The following is a 20,201-nucleotide window of genomic DNA, read 5'->3' on the forward strand; positions in this document are numbered from 1 at the left end:
ATTTTTACCAACATTTTTCACCACAGACAATTTTCTTAAAATATGATTATTAGAATAAAACCTAGATTTAATCTAATTACGGTTCCCAGGTTTTATAAATATTTCATCCATGAAATAAAACATGAGATGCTTCTGCCAGCTGGAGGCTTAGATCAGTCACGTAGCAGGCGTAGGTCGAACTGTGCATGGAAACACATTTTGGGAAGACTGCATTCTTTCCCACCATAGGCTGAACGTGAAATCAGTCATCGTCTCACGGCGCATGATACGATGGGGACGTTGATACCACAGAGGAAGAGGCGAAGCGAGAGAGCTGACTCCGCCCCAAAATCTGTCCGGCAATGGGAGTGTCTAATATGCACTGGATCTTACTTGTGCATCAGACTCAGTGCATATTATAGGCTATCCACGACATATTTTTTTGATTGAGATAACGTTCTAAAGATACTCTGATAAATGCCAAGTACTAATGTCCTGTCAAAAAATAAGAACGTTTAGTCATGCGTTATGGCAGGCAAGTAAGTCAACGTCGCTTTGCAAAGTTTATGTGGCTTCTTGTGGTAGCGTGGCATCTACAGGTCCGACCACCCAAATAGGAAAATGCTGCGAAAATGAACAAAGTTGTGGAGCAGATTTAGGTATCCAGCCTGCACCGTCCACAGCCATCCCAACTTCTCCATCACCCGCAAATCACAGACACGTAGCGGGCAACAAACAGAAGGTGTCGCCTACCTTGTCTGAAAGGGCATTCACTACAGGACTCAAGATTGACTCCAAGACTTACCTTTGGTCAAGGTATAATGAAATGAAACGGCTTGTGCACGGTAAGATGGTTTTATGTAACTGTTAAAGTTTGCCTAAAATATGTTAGTTTTTTTGCCAACTGAAACTGTATAATCACTAACCCATTTCCCTTTTGTCAATACAGTTTTACCATCCATACCAGATAGATTGTTGGTTGTCAGTTGACAAATGTTAGACTCCTGCCATATCATCTTATTATTGCTACACTCTGGAAACTTTTCAACCTCTCATTTGTCATTTTAGTAACAAAATTCCCCCCTTGATTAGAATAAGGTTGACCAATAAACCTAGTCTTTTATATTAACCCCCCCCCCTCCCATTCCAATTATTTTGTCTGTAATAAACTCTGAAGGATGTGCTAACTGTGAGTGAAATGTTCATAACCTAATGAAATACATATTTGGCCATTTTTAACTAACTGCCCAAAATTGTCCAGACTTCAGTTTACCCACACAATGCATTGAAGACTATTCATGAAGACTGATCATGGTAGATCTGGTATTTTGTTTAATGTCTCCCCCCTTCTTTTCTGCAGATCTGATTCCTCCAGGTGTATGTAACTTACTGAACCCCTCCACCATCTATGCCAACAATGAGGTTGACTTGGACGAAGTGGACATCTATGGCTTTGATTATGACTACACACTCGCTCTGTACTCCAACACTCTTGATACAATGATCTACAATACAGCTCGAGACTTCCTTGTCAAACACTACAAGGTTTGTTTGATGGAAATGCGATGCTGTTTGCCTCATATTCTCATACAAATGTTCATGATGCACGTTTGTTTGATTTGAATTTGTTAAATTATTACTTTTAACTCCCCTAACAGTATCCAGAGGGCATTAGCAAGTATGACTATATTCCCAACTTCGCTGCACGTGGTCTCCACTATGACATTCAGAAGGTAAGTGCTTTTTTTTCTGTATAAAAGCTTATAGTATAAACATTCAACAGGAAAAGTTTGAAATTAGCTGGAATATTTTTTTTTTTTACTAGAGTGAAATGGTAGTTGAACTAATAAAATTGTTTTCCATGCAGGGACTGTTGATGAAAATAGATGCCTTCCATTACATCCAGCTGGGGACTGTATACAGGTAAGTTACTTGCTAGGTGACTATATGGAAAACAAAAGTTTTTTTCTAATAACAATACTCTTTGCTATTGCTATGTCATGGATTAAATTCTGTAGTCAAGAGACCATAGTGAAAGAGATGTTAATTCCCACAGGGGTCTGAAGCCTGTTCCAGATGACGAGGTTTTGGAGCTCTACGGTGGAACTCACCATGTCCCTCTTCAGGAAGTCAGTGGCTTCTATGGAAAGGTCACTACTTCACCACATTCTTCGACAACACTTGCCTGTATCTTCCTGAACAGATGAGCTAGATGAAAGACAAGGATCGGAGATTGTGCATAAACATATTTGACCTATAGTCCTAAATGTTGAAAAAGCATGCAAAAGCGATGAGCTTTAAAGTAAAATAGTTCACAATTGCAATTAATTCTAGTTGCAATGGCAGTAACTATAAGACACGTTTTACCATGTCCGTGACCTGCTCTACACCACATTCTTTCTTTTAATCACAAACAATCCTATGGAGACTTTAGGCCAGCTACTGGAGAAATAGACATGGTCTGACTCGTTAATTGCTCTGTTCTTTCAGTGCCTTGGGAGAAGTTGAGTTTATTTGCCCACTTGATTAAATGCCCTGCAAACCAAATGGTCGGTGTTCTCATACTATACTACGGGAATAAAAATCTATTAACTGACTGGTGTGCATGAATATGTATAACTTGGTTTGTCTTCTATCCCGTTGGGCTAACGTTATCTTACAGGGTCCAATGATGAAGCAGTTCATGGATGTTTTCTCCATCCCAGAGATGACTCTCCTGGCAGCTGCCAATGACTACTTCAACTCCAATGACATTGAATATGACCCTGGTCATCTCTACAAAGATGTTTCGGTGAGTGCATTCAGCAACAAAACATACCCACATTCTGATGCACTTAAAGATAATACTTTATTTTAATTCAGACATCAAAGTGGGACCAGTTTTTAAAATGTGGGCAAATAGCTGGTTCTGAAAATACAAGGCTTTTAACTAAAAAGTCTAACTTAGTTCATTGCTGCACCCTGACTCCTGAGTTGTTGCACCGAAGTCAATGTCTGTGAATTTTCTTTTTGTCTACCATTGTGCATGGCAGTTGAGAATGTGGGTTAACTTTGTTTTTCATGCGGTGTCGGTCAGTCAGTGTGCCAAAAGCTATTTTATTCCTCCTCTCTCTCCCTCCCCTTCAAGTGGAGCCACTTACAATTGCTTTGTGTGTCTAAATGGAAAAGGTTCGGCATAGCTAAAGACAGACAAATCTATGTCGGTGAGGTAACTTTTGGTGCCTGCCAAGTTACCAGTGTGTTGGGCTCTGTTCAAATGCTGTCAAGACATAGTGAAAGGTTCCCCATCTGTGTCCTGAGAACCCAAAAGTCGCATACCATTTTATCTTCTCACTGACTTTAAATAGCAGCTGAATTCGATATTTGTAATGAACATTGATTTTAATGTAAAAAATTACAAAAACTGTAAATATCATCAATTTGGTCATAGTCAGTATTTTCCAAAACAGAGATTTGCGAGATTTAGGGAAGCTGTTACATTCCTAGATTCATTGGATATTTGAGTGTTGTATTTTGATTTCGATCATGCCATCTAACACGGGATGGTAAAACCTAGGGACAATTGTCATGCATGGAGAAAAAACTGCGCTGATTGCTCTCTATCCAACTGTGTGGCAGAACCAACAGGCAGTGAGATAGACCTGCCCACATGACGCAGTGCCTCAGACTTGTTTACATATCGTCGCTGTCTGATAACATTTTAGCCTTTTAATGTAGCTATTTATTCAAAGCAGTAACCTCTTAATGTATGCTGACTCTAGGAAGAAAATGTATTCAAAATAGCTTCTAAAGTTTCATGTATTTTTGTTAATGGGAAAATATGGTAGTTTTTAAGAATTTCCTGAAAAGATTATGTTTTGGACATGAGGTTTTCGTCAGACAGCGACGATAAGACAATACTTGGCCCATAAGCCCTTTATTGAGTGGCCTCTTGCTGATGTGTTTGATAGTGATCACTCGAGTCTTTCACAGTTTTGGGCAAAATGAGAATTGAGACAATGCGCACTTGCATCCCAACTGCCACTTGTCAACAATCCAAAATTCCACAGCCATTTGTGAGCATCATGGGGCCATACTTGCGAACATTAGAAAAAGTTGAAGTTTCAACTTTTTGTCAGTCTCAAAATGCGCATCAGCCAATTAAAATCGTAGACGTAATTGCTTAGCTTTCTGTGTAGAGTGCTTAGCTCCACGTAATTGTCGCAGATTGTGGCAAGGGCTCGAATTTTACACGAGTTGTTTTCCCTGTTGAAATGTAGAATTATTTATTGTGTTTGTGTGTTGAAATGCAGCAAAAACTTTGTAAATTATGAATACAATTAATTAGGAGCTTCTTGTTGAAGTCCCTCTTGCAGGCTGACGCACAGGCTATTGGCACTGCTAACTAAATGTATTTGTTTATTATGGATCTCCATGCAGCAGCTACTCTTCCTGGGGTCCGGCAAAATTAAGGCAGTTATACTATTTTAAAAACATTACAATACATTCATAACAGATTTCACAACACACTGTGTGCCCTCAGGCCCCTACTCCACTACCACATATCTACAACGCAAAATCCGTGTGTGTGTGTTATCGTATGTATGTATGTATGCATGTGTCTGTGCCTGTGTTTGGGTTGCTTCGCAGTTCCATGAAGTGTATTTCTACTGTTTGCATCGGTTACCTGATGTGGAATAGTGTTCCATGTAGTAATTTGCGCCTCCCATAGTCTGATGTGGACAGTGAAGAGACCTCTGGTGGCATGTCTTGTGGGGTATGCATGGGTGTCTGAGCTGTGTACTAAGCGTTTAAACAGACAGCTCGGTGCTTTCAACATGTCAACACCGCTCACCAATACAAGTAGTGATGAAGTCAATCTCTCCTCCACTTTGAGCCAGGAGAGTTTGACATGCATATTATTAATGTTTGCTCTCTGTGTACATCCAAGGGCCAGCCGTGCTGCCCTGTTCAGAGCCAAGTGCAATTTTCCTAAGTCCCTCTTTGTGGCACCTGACCACACAACTGAACAGTAGTCCAGGTGCGACAACTAGAGCCTGTAGGACCTGCCTTGTTGATAGTGCTGTTAAGAAGGTAGAGCAGTCCTTTATTATGGACAGACTTCTCCCCATCTTAGCTACAATTGTATAAATATGTTTTTACCATGATAGTTTACAATCCAGGGTTACTCCAAGCAGTTTATTCACCTCAACTTTCTCAATTTCCACATTATTTATTACAATAATTAGTTGAAGTTTAGTGAATGATTTGTCCCAAATAAAATGCTTTTAATTTTTGAAATATTTAGGACTAACTGCAGTTAAGTGTAGCAGTCATTTCAGTCGCTGTAGTAGCTGACGTGTATAGTGTTAAGTCATCCGCATACATAGACACATTGGCTTTACTCAAAGCCAGTGGCATGTCGTAAGTAAAGATTGAAAAAAGTAAGGGGCCTAGACAGCTTCCCTGGGGAATTCCTGATTCTACCTGGATTATGTTGGAGAGGCTTCCATTAAAAAACACCCTCTGTGTTCTGTTAGACAGGTAACTCCTTATCCACAATATAGTATGTAAAGCCATAACACACAGGTTTTTCCAGCAGCAGACTGATCGATAATGTCAGAAGCTGAACTTAAGTCTAACAAAACAGCCCCCAAAATCTTTTTATCATCAATCTCTGCATCAGCCTATCAAATATCTTAGACTTTATATCCACCAACCAATGGCATTTCTTAAAATAGGTCAACGTGGCAACCAGAGGGCTATTTTAAAACTCCAAATTCAAGGTTTACTTTTGTTCCGCTTGGTCCTTCTCAAGTGTTGAGTGCCAATATTGCATGATGCCTCGTTGACTTGACAAAATTCAAAGGCACATTTTTGTATATATGAGAAAATCCCATGCTCATCTGTTTCACTGTGGTTTTAGAGTCAAAGCGGTTGACTAAAACCAGTGCACATTAACCGTGGGTTCGAGCCCCCTCGCATAAAGCATTTTTGTTAAAGAAAACACTGTTCACTGCTAGTACTCGATGCTTGATTCAAATAACACGTGACAAAGTGGATGATTATAAAAATGCATATAAAAACATTGTACATGTAAACTGTAGCCTACACGTCTATGCAATTTGGTGGCCAAGTTGACCTATTTTAAGAAATGCCATTGGTTGATAGATATAAAGTCTAAGATATTTGATAGGCTGATGCAGAATTTATTACAAGAAAATAGTCACTGCCACCTGCTAAAGTTAGCATAGGGCTGAATATGCCAGGTTATGTAATGGGAACAGCATTTAATCACAAGCAACTACTATCAACACGTAATTGACTGATGCCCATTTTGAGACTGAGAGAAAGTTTAAACCTAAACTTTTCCAATGTTCGCAAGTATGGCCCCCTCGTGTCCCACCACAACCTGTTTTGTAACATGATTTACTATTAAACACTGCCAGACAGCCTCTCACTCCGGTAATAGATAGTGAGAAAGTTCAAAACAAAACGGCACCGAAGCTCTTTGCCACTCGTCAGTGACTTGATAAGCTGATTTAGCTAACGTGGCCTGCTGCTCAATGTGCCTGCTAGCTACTAGCTAGCTTCATTGACAAACACAGATGGAACTTAGCTAGCTAGTGGTTTTGGCCGCTGATAATGGTTTGATGGCACCGGAGAGGATGGCTGTCGTTTCATGGGCTCTTAACAAACCGTGCTATTTTGTTCATTTTTTTTCTTCATTTTTTGTAACTTATTTTGTACATAAAGTTGCTGCTACTGTTTCTTATGACCGAAAAGAGGTTCCGGAAATCAGAACAGTGATTGAACTGGATGAAGAATTTCTCCTTGAGTCGGACGAGAGGGATTTACTCCAGACACATTTACATTACATTTACATTACATTTAAGTCATTTAGCAGACGCTCTTATCCAGAGCGACTTACAAATTGGTGCATTCACCTTATGATATCCAGTGGAACAACCACTTTACAATAGTGCATCTAACTCTTTTAAGGGGGGGGGGGGGGTTAGAAGGATTACTTTATCCTATCCTAGGTATTCCTTAAAGAGGTGGGGTTTCAGGTGTCTCCGGAAGGTGGTGATTGACTCCGCTGACCTGGCGTCGTGAGGGAGTTTGTTCCACCATTGGGGTGCCAGAGCAGCGAACAGTTTTGACTGGGCTGAGACACCCGAACAGGCCCTCATTCCTGTCATTCGCAGGAGAAAGAGATGGAAAAGATGTCGCGGAAAGAGATCAGGGTGCCTTGGAGGACCTGCCCGACGAGTGGCTTATCTGCCCCAGCCATCCGTACTACTGGCCAACATCCAATCGCTGGTAAATAAATTGGATGAACTAAAAGGACGTATATCTTACCAACGGGACATTAAAAACTGTAATCTTATGTTTCACCGAGTTGTGGCTGAACGACAACATGAATAACATACAGCTGGCGGGTTATACACTGTATCGGCAGGATAGAAAAGCAGCCTCTGTTAAGACAAGGGGTGGCGGTCTATGTATATTTGTAAACAACAGCTGGTACATGATATCTCAAGAAGTCTCGAGGTTTTGCTCGCCTGAGGTAGAGCCTCTCATGATAAGCTGTAGACCACATTATTTACCTAGAGAGTTTTCATCTGTATTTTTTTGTAGCGGTCCACATACCACCACAGACCGATGCTGCCACTAAAACCGCACTCAATGAGTTGTATACCGCCATAAGCAAAAACGCTCATCCAGAGGTGGCGCTCCTGGTGGCCGGGGACTTAAATGTAGGGAAACTTAAATCCGTTTTACCTCATTTCTATCAGCATGTTAAATGTGCAACCAGAGAGAGAGAAACTCTAGACAACCTTTACTCCACACACAGAGACGCGTACAAAGCTCTCCCTCGCCTCCCGTTTGGCAAATCTGACCATAATTCTATTCTCCTGATTCCTGCTTTCAAGCAAAAATTAAAGCAGGAAGCACCAGTGACTCGGTCAATAAAAAAGTGGTCAGATGAAGCAGATACTAAACTACAGGACTGTTTTGCAAACACAGACTGGAATATGTTCAGGGATTCTTCCGATGGCATTGATGAGTACACCACATCAGTCACTGACTTCATAAATAAGTGCATCGATGACGATGTCCCCACAGTGACTGTACGTACAAACCCAACCAGAAGCCATGGATTACAGGCAACATCCGCACTGAGCTAAAGGGTAGAGCTGCCGCTTTCAAGGAGCGGGACTTTAACCCGGAACCTTATAAGAAATCCCGCTATGCCCTCCGACGAACCATCAAACAGGCAAAGCGTCGGATGTGGCAGGGCTTGCAAACTATTACAGACTACAAAGGGAAGCACAGCCGAAAGCTGCCCAGTGACACAAGCCTACCAGATGAGCTAAATTACTTCTATGCTCGCTTTGAGGCAAGTAACATTGAAACATGCATGAGAGCACCAACTGTTCCGGACGAATGTGTGATCATGCTCTCCGCAGCCGATGTAAGACCTTTAAACAGGTCAACATTCACAAGGTCTCAGGGCCAGACAGATTAACAGGACGTGTACTCTGCTGTCTTTACTGACATTTTCAACCTCTCCCTGTCTTAGTCTATGAACCAACATGTTTCAAGCAGACCACCATAGACCCTGTGCCCAATAACACTAAGGTAACCTGCCTAAATGACTACCTACCCGTAGCACTCACGTCTGTAGCCATGAAGTGCTTTGAAAGGCCGGTCATGGCTCACATCAACACCATTATCCCAGAAACCCTAGACCCACTCCAATTTGCATACCACCCCAACAGATCCACAGATGATGCAATCTCTATTGCACTCCACACTGCCCTTTCACACCTGGAACACCTATGTGAGAATGCTATTCTTTGACTACAGCTCAGCGTTCAACACCATAGTGCCCTCAAAGCTCATCACAAAGCTAAGTACCCTGGGACTAAACACTCCCTCTGCAACTGGATCCTGGACTTCCTGACGGGCTGCCCCCAGGTGGTAAGGGTAGGTAACAACACATCCGCCATGCTGATACTTTACACGGGGGCCCTCAGGGGTGTGTACTTAGTCCCCTCCTGTATTCCCTGTTCAATCATGACTGCATGGCCAGGCACGACTTCAACACCATCATTAAGTTTGCAGATGACACAACAGTGGTAGGCCTGATCACCAACAACAACGAGACAGCATATAGGGAGGAGGTCAGAGACCTGGTCGTGTGGTGCCAGGACAACAACCTCTCCCTCAACCTGATCAAGACAAAGGAGATGATTGTGGACTACTGGAAAAGGAGGACCAAGTGCGCCCCCATTCTCATCTACGAGGCTGTTGTGTAGCAGGCTGAGAGCTTCAAGTTCCTTGGTGTCCACATCTAAAACAAACATGGTCCAAGCACGCCAAGACAGTCGTGAAGAGGGCACGACAAAACCTATTCCTCCTCAGGAGACTGAAAAGATTTGGCATGGGTCCTCAGATCCTCAAAAGGTTCTACAGCTGCACCATTGAGAGCATCCTGACTGGTTGCATCACTGCATAGTATGGCAACTGCTTGGCCTCCGACCGCAAGGCACTACAGAGGGTGGTGCGTACGGCCCAGTACATCACTGGGGCCAAGCTTCTTGCCATCCAGGACCTCTATACCAGGCGGTGTCAGAGGAAGGCCTAAAATTGTCAGACTTGTCAGCCACCCTAGTCATAGACTGTTCTCTCGCTACCGCAAGAAAGCGGTACCGGTCCAGGAGGCTTCTAACAGCTTCTACCCCCAAGCCAGAAGTCTACTGAACATGTAATCAATGGCTACCCAGACTACTTGCATTGCCACGCCGCCCCCCCCCTTTACACTGCTGCTACTCTCTGTTATTATTTATGCATAAATCACTTTAATTTATACACATGTGGGTAGAGTTATTACCTCAATTACCTCGAAGCTGGTGCCCCCGCACATTGACTCTGTAGCGGTACCCCCTGTATATAGCCTCGCTATTGTTATTTTACTACTACTCTAATTATTTGTGACTTTTTTTCTTAGATATTTTTCTTAACTGCATTGTTGATTAAGGGCTTGTAAGCATTTCACATGTGACAAATCAAATTTGATTTGATGAACAGCATGTAGCTTGTGCATTATTTTGTTAAGTTGCTGATTCAGGATGTCTATGATTGGTTCTGAACAGACTGTACTTCCCAGTTACAGAAGTGAGTGGCAAGATTCCAGGAACGCTAGATCTTTACAGCACACTCTGCAAACATAAGTTGAGCTTATCCACACTCTTTTTATTTTCCTCAGGATGCCATTGGAATGGTGCATATCAAAGGCTACATGTACAAGTGGATAATGCAAGACTTGGGTGAGATGTACCATTTTTTTTTTTTCATCTTTGGTTTTAGACATTAAATCTCATATGTTTGTATTGGATGCTCCCCATCTCACCCATGCACAGTTTGCAGGTTCTTTTAAACAGAACCTTGTTCGAATCCCCTAAATAAAAAGCAGTGTTGTCTTGATCCACTGTTCATTCTCTGTATTTGAAAACATAAACAGGAGAGCAATTTAACTGCCCTGCAGATAATAGTTTTGGGGATAAGATAAGAAGTACTAATCTTTTTCAAGTATTTTAAATCTGATTCTTCCAAAACAATTGCTAAGGATAAGTCAAGCTAATTGATCAAATGTTGCTAACATACTTTAAAGTGCAAAAATATGAACATACTTTTAAGTGTATAAAAAAAATGACAGTACACTTGACAATTTATAATGTTAATACGTTTTGTTTAATGATGTGTTTACAGAGTTCAGGTTTGTCAAAAATTGAGAGGAGAGGGCATTTCAAGACAGTATCATATGTCTCTTTATACTCTGCTGTACCACAGTCTCACAATTACTTTAAATGCCTTTGTATTTTGCTTAAATGGTACATGACTGTTTCCCAATGGACAAAGCTATCAGTTTCTTCCAAGGGACAACACGTTCTGACGGAAGTGGAATATTTACATACTTGAGAAATACTCAAGGGAAGGGGATATTCCTGTCTGAATTGACCCTTTCATCTCCCTCCCACAGAGAAATATATTCTTAGAGGAGATGAGACATATGCAGTTCTGCACCATCTGGCCAGCCATGGCAAGAAGCTCTTCCTTATAACCAACAGCCCATATAGCTTTGTGTAAGTGTCACCATCAACCAAATCAAACTGACAGTTAAATAAAATCAGAGATATACAGTACCAGTCAAAAGTTTGGACACAGCTACTCATTCAAGGGTTTTTCTTTATTTTTACTATTTTCTACATTGTACAAAAATAGTGAAGACATTACAATGTAGTAACCAAAAACTGTTAAGCAAAAATATGTTATATTTCAGATTCTTCAAAGTAGCCACCCTTTGCATTGATGACAGCTTTGCTCTTGGCATTCTCTCAACCAGCTTCACCTGGACTGCTTTTCCAACAGTCTTGAAGGAGTTCCCACATATCTTGAGCACTTGTTGGCTTCTTTTCCTTCACTCTGCGGTCCAACTCATCCCAAACCATCTCAATTGGGTTGTGGTCAGGTGATTGTGGAGGACAAGTCATCTGATGCGACACGCATCACTCCTTCTTGGTCAAATAGCTCTTACACAGCCTGGAGTTGTGTTGGGTCATTGTCCTGTTGAAAAACAAAGCACAAACTAGATGGGATGGCGTTCTAAATTCTAAATTTAGATCTATGTTCTAAATAAATCAGTGACCATATCACCAGCAAAGCACCATTACCACCTCCTCCATGCTTCACGGTGGGAACCACACATGCAGAGATCATCCGTTCACCTACTCTGCATCTCACAAAGACAGTGGTTGGAACCAAAAATCTCAAATTTGGACTCATCGGACCAAAGGACAAATTTCCACCGGTCTAATGTCCATTGCTCATTGTTCTTGGCCAAAGCAAGTCTCTTCTTATTATTTGTGTTCTTTAGCAGTGGTTTCTTTGCAGCAATTAGACTATGAAGGCCTGATTCACGAAGTCTCCTAAACAGTTGATGTTGAGATGTGTCTGTTACCTGAACTCTGAAGCATTTATTTGGGCTGCAATTTCCGAGGCTGGTAACTCTAATGAACTTATCCACTTAACTCTGGCTCTTCCTTTCCTGGGGCGGTCCTCATGAGAGACAGTTTCATCATAGCGCTTGGTGGCTATCTTCTGTATACCACCCCTACCTTGTGACAATATAACTGATTGTCTCAAAAGCATTAAGAAGGAAAGAAATTCCACAAATTAACTTTTAAGGCACACCTGTTAATTGAAATGCATTCCAGGTGACTACCTCATGAAGCTGGTTGAGAGAATGCCAAGAGTGTGCAAAGCTGTCAAGGCAAAGGGTGGCTACTTTAAAATATATTTAGATTTGTCATGTTACAACATGATTCCATATGTGTTATTTCATAGTTTTGATGTCTTCACTATTATTATACAATGTAGAAAATAGTAAAAATAAAGAAAACCCCTTGAATGAGTAGGTGTGTCCAAACTTTTGACTGGTGCTGTACATACAGGCAAAGGCGGCGGCGTGCGCTTTCAAGTTGTTTGGGGAAGCTCATGTTCACCATAAAAATGCACCTTTATAATAAAGGCATGCATCATCGCATTTGCAGACTTATGTAAGAGAGCCTACTATTAATGTGATGAGTAGATTGGATAGTCATAATTTAGGCTAATGATATAACTCGATCACTGTTCGCAGAAAATACTGTTTAATGCATGTTTGAGCGCGTTGTAGAGTAGGTCTATGCTATAGTAGATTATTCTTTCTTTGCACGGGAAGAATTTGGCCTTTTTTATAAACACATTTCATGCAATTTTACTAAACTTTATATGACTGGAGGCATTAGCAGAATGTTTTAATACATCAACTTACAGGGTAGCCTACTCTGCTGACAAGCAGATCAATAAAAACAACATTGCCTGATCCATATAATAAGCCTATGAGACGGGGAGACACAAATACAATATGATGTCCATCTAACCTGGAGGAGGAAATTATTGTCCAAAAACAAACTCATGTGGCACTGATCCAACAATGATAAAGAGTGAATATGCGCACTCACCGGGGATATGGCCTGTGCTCTCTTCAGGTGCCAATAAAATAGGCTATACTGGTCGCTCAATTAAGTTGAGAATTTTGATAACTAAAAGACAGATGAGGATTTTTATTGTCTTCTCTTTACAGCAATATAGCCATTTGCTCTCCAAACTGTTTTCTCACGATTTGTATTTTGAAATTTTGCTATATGCATGGGTGGGGCTCTCTACCTCTCACTGACAGTTGTAACTTGACAATCATCAATTTGGTATTTGCCCCACACGCTGCCCAAATTCCGAGCCCTTCCGACTTTAGGCAATGCGATTTAAACAATCCACAGGTTATTTTTTATTTTTTTAAAGAAGCTAATGTTCCTCTGTGGCCAAATCATGCTTTCTGGTGTAGTAGCCTATTTTGAATGATTGAATTTATTTCTGCATACACAGGAGTAGGTTAATTAGGTTATATCATTTTGGCAATTTTAATTCAATTGACTTTCGGGGGAAGCTTTGCTTTTTATTTGTAAACATTTTTTACCTTATGAGCGTGCCATCTGTGGGCACTTTTAGCTCTCAACAGTAACTGTACATTTCGTGGTTGTTCACTAACCAGCTGTTTTCCTGATTTATTTAGCGACAAAGGGATGAAATACATGGTAGGAAAGGACTGGAGGGACTTTTTTGACGTTGTCATTGTTCAAGCTGACAAACCACACTTCTTCAACAACTGTGGCAAGTAAGTCTGATACTCTGTATATCTTTATACTCTCAACCAAGAAGTGTCTAAATTCTATAAACTTGGTCTTTACACAAATTTACAGAAAATGAGAGCACTCTACATACTGTTCAGGTCATTGTGTGACCCGATCATATTTTCTACTTCCAGACCTTTTAGACGTTTGGATGGCAACGGGGACCTTCAGTGGGACAAGATCAAGAGCTTGGATAAGGGCCAGATTTACAAACAGGTAGGAGCGGAGACATTAACCAGAAATATTACTTTATACAGTGCATTCAGACCCCTTGAACTTTTTCACATTTTGTTACGTTACTGCCTTATTCTAAAATTAATTAAATCTGTTTTTTTTATGTCAGTCAATCTACACAGAATACCCCATAATGACAAAGGAAAAATTAGATTTGAGCAAATATATGAAGAAAACCCCCCTGAAATATCAGGTATGATGCTACAAGCTTGGCACATCTGTATTTGGGAAGTTTCTCCCATTCTCTGCAGATCCTCTCAAGCTCTGTTAGGTTGGATGGGGAGCGTCGCTGCACAGCTGTTTTCACATCTCTCCAGAGATTTTTGATCAAGTCCGGTCTCTGGCTGGGCCACTCAGACATTCAGAGATTTGACCCGAAGCTACTCCTGCGTTGTCTTGGCTGTGTCCTTAGGGTCGTTGTCCTGTTGGAAGGTGAACCTTGGCCCCAGTCTGAGGTCCTGAGCGCTCTGGAGCAGGTTTTCATCAAGGACCTCTCTGTACTTTGCTCCGTTCATCTTTCCCTCGATCCTGACTAGTCTCCTGGTCTCTGCCACTGAAAAACCTCCCCACAGCATGATGCTGCCACCATCATGCTTCACCATAGGGATGGTGCCAGGTTTCCTCCAGATGTGACACTCTGTCAGAGTGACCATCGGTGTCTTGGTCACCTCCCAGATCAAGGCCCTTCTCCCCCGATTGCTCAGTTTGGCCGGGCGCCCAGCTCTAGGAAGAGTCTTGGTGGTTCCAAACGTCTTCCATTTATGATTGATGGAGGCAACTGTGTTCTTGGGGAACTTCAATGCTGCAGAAATTTTTTGGTACCCTTCCCCAGATCTGTGCCTCAACACAATCCTGTTTCGGAGCTTGACGGACAATTCCTTCGACCCCATGGCTTGGTTTTTGCTCTGACATACACTGTCAACTGTGGGACCTTATATAGAGGTGGGACCTTTCCAAATCATGTCCAATCAATTGAACTTACCACAGGTGGACTCCAATCAAGTTGTAGAAACATCTCAAGGATGATCAATGGAAACAGGATGCACCTGAGTTCAATTTCGAGTCTCATAGCAAAGAGTCTAAATAATTACTGCATGTAAATAAGGTATTTTCTTTTCTAAACCTTTTTTTCACTTTGTCGTGGGGTATTGTGTGTAGATTGATGAGGAAAAAAACTATTTCATTTTAGAATAAGCCTGTCATGTAACAAAATGTGGAAAAAGTAATGGGGTCTGAATAGTTTCAAATGCGCTGTATATATACCCAAAATGATACGTGAGAGTGTGGGCCAAAGTTCTTTGCCAGCTTGTAAATTATGAACTTGTCCATTTGAATTGCAGAGTGACTAACTCAGTTGCAGGACTTACCAGCATTGACTACTTGCGTTCCAGATAGTGGTCATTTGTGAGATTCACAATGTCAATGTTGCATTTGATCCTTTTACTGTGGGAAATGAATGACACATGATTGGAATGGCATTACATTTTAGGAATTTAGCTGACGCCCTTATCCATCGCTACTTAGTAGTGAGTGCATACATTTACGTACTTTTGCGCACTGGTCCACCATGGGAATCGAACCCACAACCTTGGTGTTGCAAGACTATTGGACTAAAGTTCCACACATCACAAGTTACTATTTAATCAACCTGAATCAGATGTCCCTAGTCTGAGTAATGCTGGTCTTACAAAGATGGCCTTTGAAGTCTACGCAAAGATGTTAGTCTTGTCCTTGAAGTTAGTTCCCTGTTGTAGCTGAAAATGGATCAGGTTTAGTGAAAAGTGGATTATATTTTGATGCTGTGACATGTATTGCCTCTAGGGTTGCAAATGGAGGGTATATTACTGGACAATAACAAAGTTTACCTGTAAACTACCAGAATTTGGGTGACTTTCAAGTTTTTATTTGTATTTTATCAGATTACATTTTGTGTGGCCTTTTTGGGTACTTCAGATTATCTGTAATTATCTCTGGCCCTCTGTGGTCTTGTCACATGTAAATATAAAATAATCAAATAAGATGATTTTAAACTAAAACATTTGAATGACCAAACTGTAAAGCATTATCCTAAATATAAACCATCAACTTAGTGAATACCATTGGTGTTTTAATATGAGGGTTTCAGCATGAAATATCCTACATTTTTTACACACATTTATTTTACTATGTCAATATGTCTTTGTTGTAAATGTTTTTGCACCAAACTGGTGGCAGTTGGGAAAAAAGTAAATGGTTGAAAGAGTTGTAGAGTTCATTGAAAATAATGCCATTGATGATTTAGATGTTTCCCCCCCATGAATTAAGCTATTTTGGCTTGACCAATAGGGTCTATCCACTAGAAACACATGGACATAGATTTAAAAAATTTATACTATATATGAAGTTATTCAAGTATAAATTACTGAAGTTACCATAAATTGACATAGATTACCTGTTAATAATTCTGTTAACTTTGGTAAATTACCAGTAGCTTTGCAACCCTAATTGCCACAGTAGGACATGGTAGCCATGCAGTACTTTTCCTCTCACCCTAAGAGCACTGCCAACATCATTGGCAGATTGACCCATAGTCAAGGCCAATAGTTGTCTGCTGCTAAGGCCTCAGCAGAATTTGGTGGAAGACCACATCTTTATATTAATTGTCATTAGTCATGTTATAGTTCTGCCAATCCACAGTCCTGTTTTTACTTCAAGCATTAAAACTTAAAGGCCCAGTGCAGTCGGAAAATGTGTGTTTCATATACACTGAGTGTACAAAACATTTAAGGACACCTTCCTAATATTGAGTTCCACCCGCACACCCTTTTGCCCTTAGAACAGCCTCAATTTGTCGGGGCATGGACTCCACAAGGTGTTGAAAGCGTTCCACAGGGATGCTGGCCCATGTTGACTGCAATGCTTCCCACAGTTGTCAAGTTGGCTGGATGTCCTTTGGGTGGTGGACCATTCTTGATACACACAAAGCTGTTAATTATGAATAACACAGCACAAACCAGTGCACCTGGCACCAACTACCATACCCCGTTCAAAGGCACTAAAATCTTTTGTCATGCCCATTCACCCGCTGAATGGCACCTATACATGATCCATGTCTCAATTGTCTCAAGGATTAACAATCCTTTAACCTGTCTCCTCCCCTTCATCTACACTGATAGAAGGTGATTTAACAAGTGACATCAATAAGGGATCATAGCTTTCAGCTGGATTCACCTGGTCTCAGTCTGTCATCGATAGAGAAGGTGTCCTTAATGTTTTTTGCACTCAGTGTATATGTCCACACTATGAGATTGGAATAATATTATGATAATGCACTTTTAGTGTAAGAGCTGTCTGAAATGAAAGACCACCTGAAATTCTTGCCTGTTTTTGGTGGGATGGAGTTTTGGCCTGCCTGGTAGGCCAGGCGATTAAATTAGTTCATAGACCAATTAGAAGGTGTTCCAAACCTTTCTGCCAATACGTAATTTTTGTTTTGTTTTCCCCTCCCCACTCAGGACTGTCTCAGAGTGGTCAATCTAAATTCTTGCTTGAGAAATTGCTCTTTGCTAAAAAGCTACTTTTGTTAATTTTTTTGCCATTTTTTTTATTTTTAACAATCACAGAAAGGTACTTAATTGTTACCCAGAAATGATTTGATATTGAGATCAAAACGGCTGCATTGGACCTTTAATCATCATTCCTAGTGTCATTCATTATGCTGTCTCCTTGTTGTAGGGCAACCTGTTTGACTTTCTCAGGCTCACAGGATGGAGGGGATCCAAGGTTCTCTACTTTGGAGATCATCTGTACAGTGACTTGGCAGTGAGTCATACTATATTATGTCAGATTTTTTGGTTACTGATACAGGCAGTGTAAATGTGATTTCAGAACACAAGAAATGCACACATTAATTTATTTTGTTTTAAGGACTGTGCCTTGCATTGCGGTGCTTACAATGTAATAACTTGTGGCATGCTGTGGCTAATCGTTGTACTGGGCTGACTACTCATGCTCTCCCGCAGGACCTGATGCTGCGTCACGGCTGGCGGACGGGGGCCATAGTACCAGAGCTGGAGGTGGAGACCAGGGTGGTGAATACGGAGCAGTATGCACAAAGCCTCACCTGGCTGCAGGCACTCACCGGTCTGCTGGAACGCATGCAGGTACACTATTGGGCATTTTACCACATAGAACTCAGCAAACTGTGAGATCAAAGCAATAGGTTAAGTTACACGTCTTGTATTTACCATGACGGGTCCCTTGCCTTTATGGGATGAATTACCAATCAATTGTACCCACACAAAAAACATGACTACCACAAGCTAATATTACGATTTTGCTACCCATCAGCCATGCACTTGAGAATGGAGACACTTGACACCATGTTTTTCTTGAATATTGAGATGAAAGTATTCAAGTAAAACATTTTTTATTGAACCTGTGCAGATGCATCGAGATCCAAAGTCAAAGGAAGTTCTACAGGATTGGTTGAAGGAAAGAGAAGAGCTTCGGTGAGTCTAGTTATAGTAGATAAATTATACTTAATTTATCAAAACTGTCAGACAGCTAGTCAGACCTTAAGGATTCAGTGTAGTTTTGACTTGGCAAGCTTCGTCCAGACCTATGAACTTCCTTCGGCCCTTTCTTTCATTTTCCCCCTCAGAGCTGTGACCAAGAACCTGTTCAACCCTCACTTTGGCAGCATTTTCCGCACCTGCCACAACCCCACCTTCTTCTCCCGTCGCCTGTGTCGCTTCTCTGACCTCTACATGGCGTCCATCAGCTGTCTGCTCAACTACGACCTCTCCTACACCTTCTACCCTCGTCGCACCCCCCTGCAGCACGAGGCGCCCCTGTGGATGGACCAGCTTTGCACTGGCTGCATGAAGACTCCCTTTCTGGAGGAGATGGCTCACATCCGCTGAGGGCCGCTCCGAGGTTTCACAAACCTCAAACTTGATATAAAGAGGCAGGAACTGAAGCTATGCCGGGAGTAAGGAGAATTGGGGCATGGTGCACAGATCATGAGTGCCACCTCCTGGGTTGTTGTATGCCAGTAGGGAAAGTGAAAAGGGTCACACAACTGAATGCATTCAACCGAAATGTGTCTTCCGTATTTAACCCAACCCCTCTGAACCAGCATACAGTAATAGTAAAATATCTGAATATCTGGCTATTCAAGTTACCCAATATCACTTGGTTGGCAAGAACATTTGATGGGTTAAGCCTTTAGTTACTTTTTAGGTTAGTTAAGTTGAGGTTGCAACTTGTAATTAAAAACCAAAACAATTTGAACAATAACTGTTTGTACATGGTGTGGATATCTGTTACTTGATTACTCTTTTTTTATTTTAACCATGTAGCCTCTTCACTGTAACAGACTGATCTTATGACCTCATCAGTTTGAGTTATGAGTAATGGATCTTAAGTTTATTGGGTATAGTCTTGGCTGTTACTGTATTTGAGTATGACCATTCACATTGCAGTATGGTTCAGGGCAAGCTAAGTTGTTGCAGTCACTAGAAATCTATTTTGGGTCATTCTTGAATCAGTGGCATTTTTGCAACCATGAGTTAACACTTTAAAATGGCAAATAGTTACACCTCATACATGTTTTTGTTTGCAATAATACAATATAGGCTAATGCAAGTCCTTTATACTGCAAAACTTTAAGTCTCAAATGAATATCACATCTTTTGTTGCTTAAAAGCTTAATTATCCATTTGTGTCACTTCAAAGTAATAAATGAGTAAAGAGTACCAAATATGACTGCTGAAACAGAACAATAAAAATAGGGTATCTCCCTCTCATAAACGAGAGTTAAGTGATACGAAATAAAAGTGTAATTTAGCTGACAACTGTGTGGTAATGGTTTATATATTTGCTCCACCCTTTTTGACTGTTTTGCATGTTATTTTGATAATACGTGTCACATATCACTTTGCAAACATTGTAAAAAAAAAAAAATATAATAATCATTGAGTTAATAAAGCTGCATACAAACATGGTCTATTTTTTGCTTTCTTGAGTTAAGACAGCTCCAAAATGCAGGTGTTAAAGCATAGTGCTTTCTGTGGTGGTGGGGCAGCCAGTTGAAAATACGCAGCGTAGGGGTTGGTAATGTTCTCGAATTGCGCCGTGATTGGCTCACGTGTTCTGCCATATCTAATGGTGGAGCTTGAAAATTCAAGCCCCTTAGGTGCTGCCATAGTTACATTAGAAGTGCCCATC

At 41.1% G+C, this 20,201-nt stretch overlaps 1 protein-coding gene across 1 annotated transcript; it reads left to right on the plus strand.

Annotated features, from left to right (window-relative positions):
- Positions 1 to 367: 367 nt before the first annotated feature.
- On the plus strand, positions 368 to 18,993 carry LOC111966334 (5'-nucleotidase domain-containing protein 2). The gene is made up of 14 exons (XM_023990889.2): positions 368 to 824; positions 1,340 to 1,524; positions 1,638 to 1,712; positions 1,847 to 1,902; positions 2,036 to 2,129; positions 2,642 to 2,770; positions 10,235 to 10,295; positions 11,009 to 11,111; positions 13,640 to 13,741; positions 13,892 to 13,973; positions 17,706 to 17,792; positions 17,993 to 18,133; positions 18,417 to 18,481; positions 18,634 to 18,993. Exons 1-14 carry the CDS (start codon positions 470 to 472, stop codon positions 18,893 to 18,895), a joined length of 1,797 nt encoding a protein of 598 aa, XP_023846657.1. The 5' UTR covers positions 368 to 469; the 3' UTR covers positions 18,896 to 18,993.
- The last annotated feature ends 1,208 nt before the right edge of the window (positions 18,994 to 20,201 follow it).

The sequence above is a fragment of the Salvelinus sp. IW2-2015 genome, linkage group LG7 (genome assembly GCF_002910315.2).
Source record: "Salvelinus sp. IW2-2015 linkage group LG7, ASM291031v2, whole genome shotgun sequence".
In the NCBI taxonomy this organism is placed as follows: Eukaryota; Metazoa; Chordata; class Actinopteri; order Salmoniformes; family Salmonidae; genus Salvelinus; species Salvelinus sp. IW2-2015.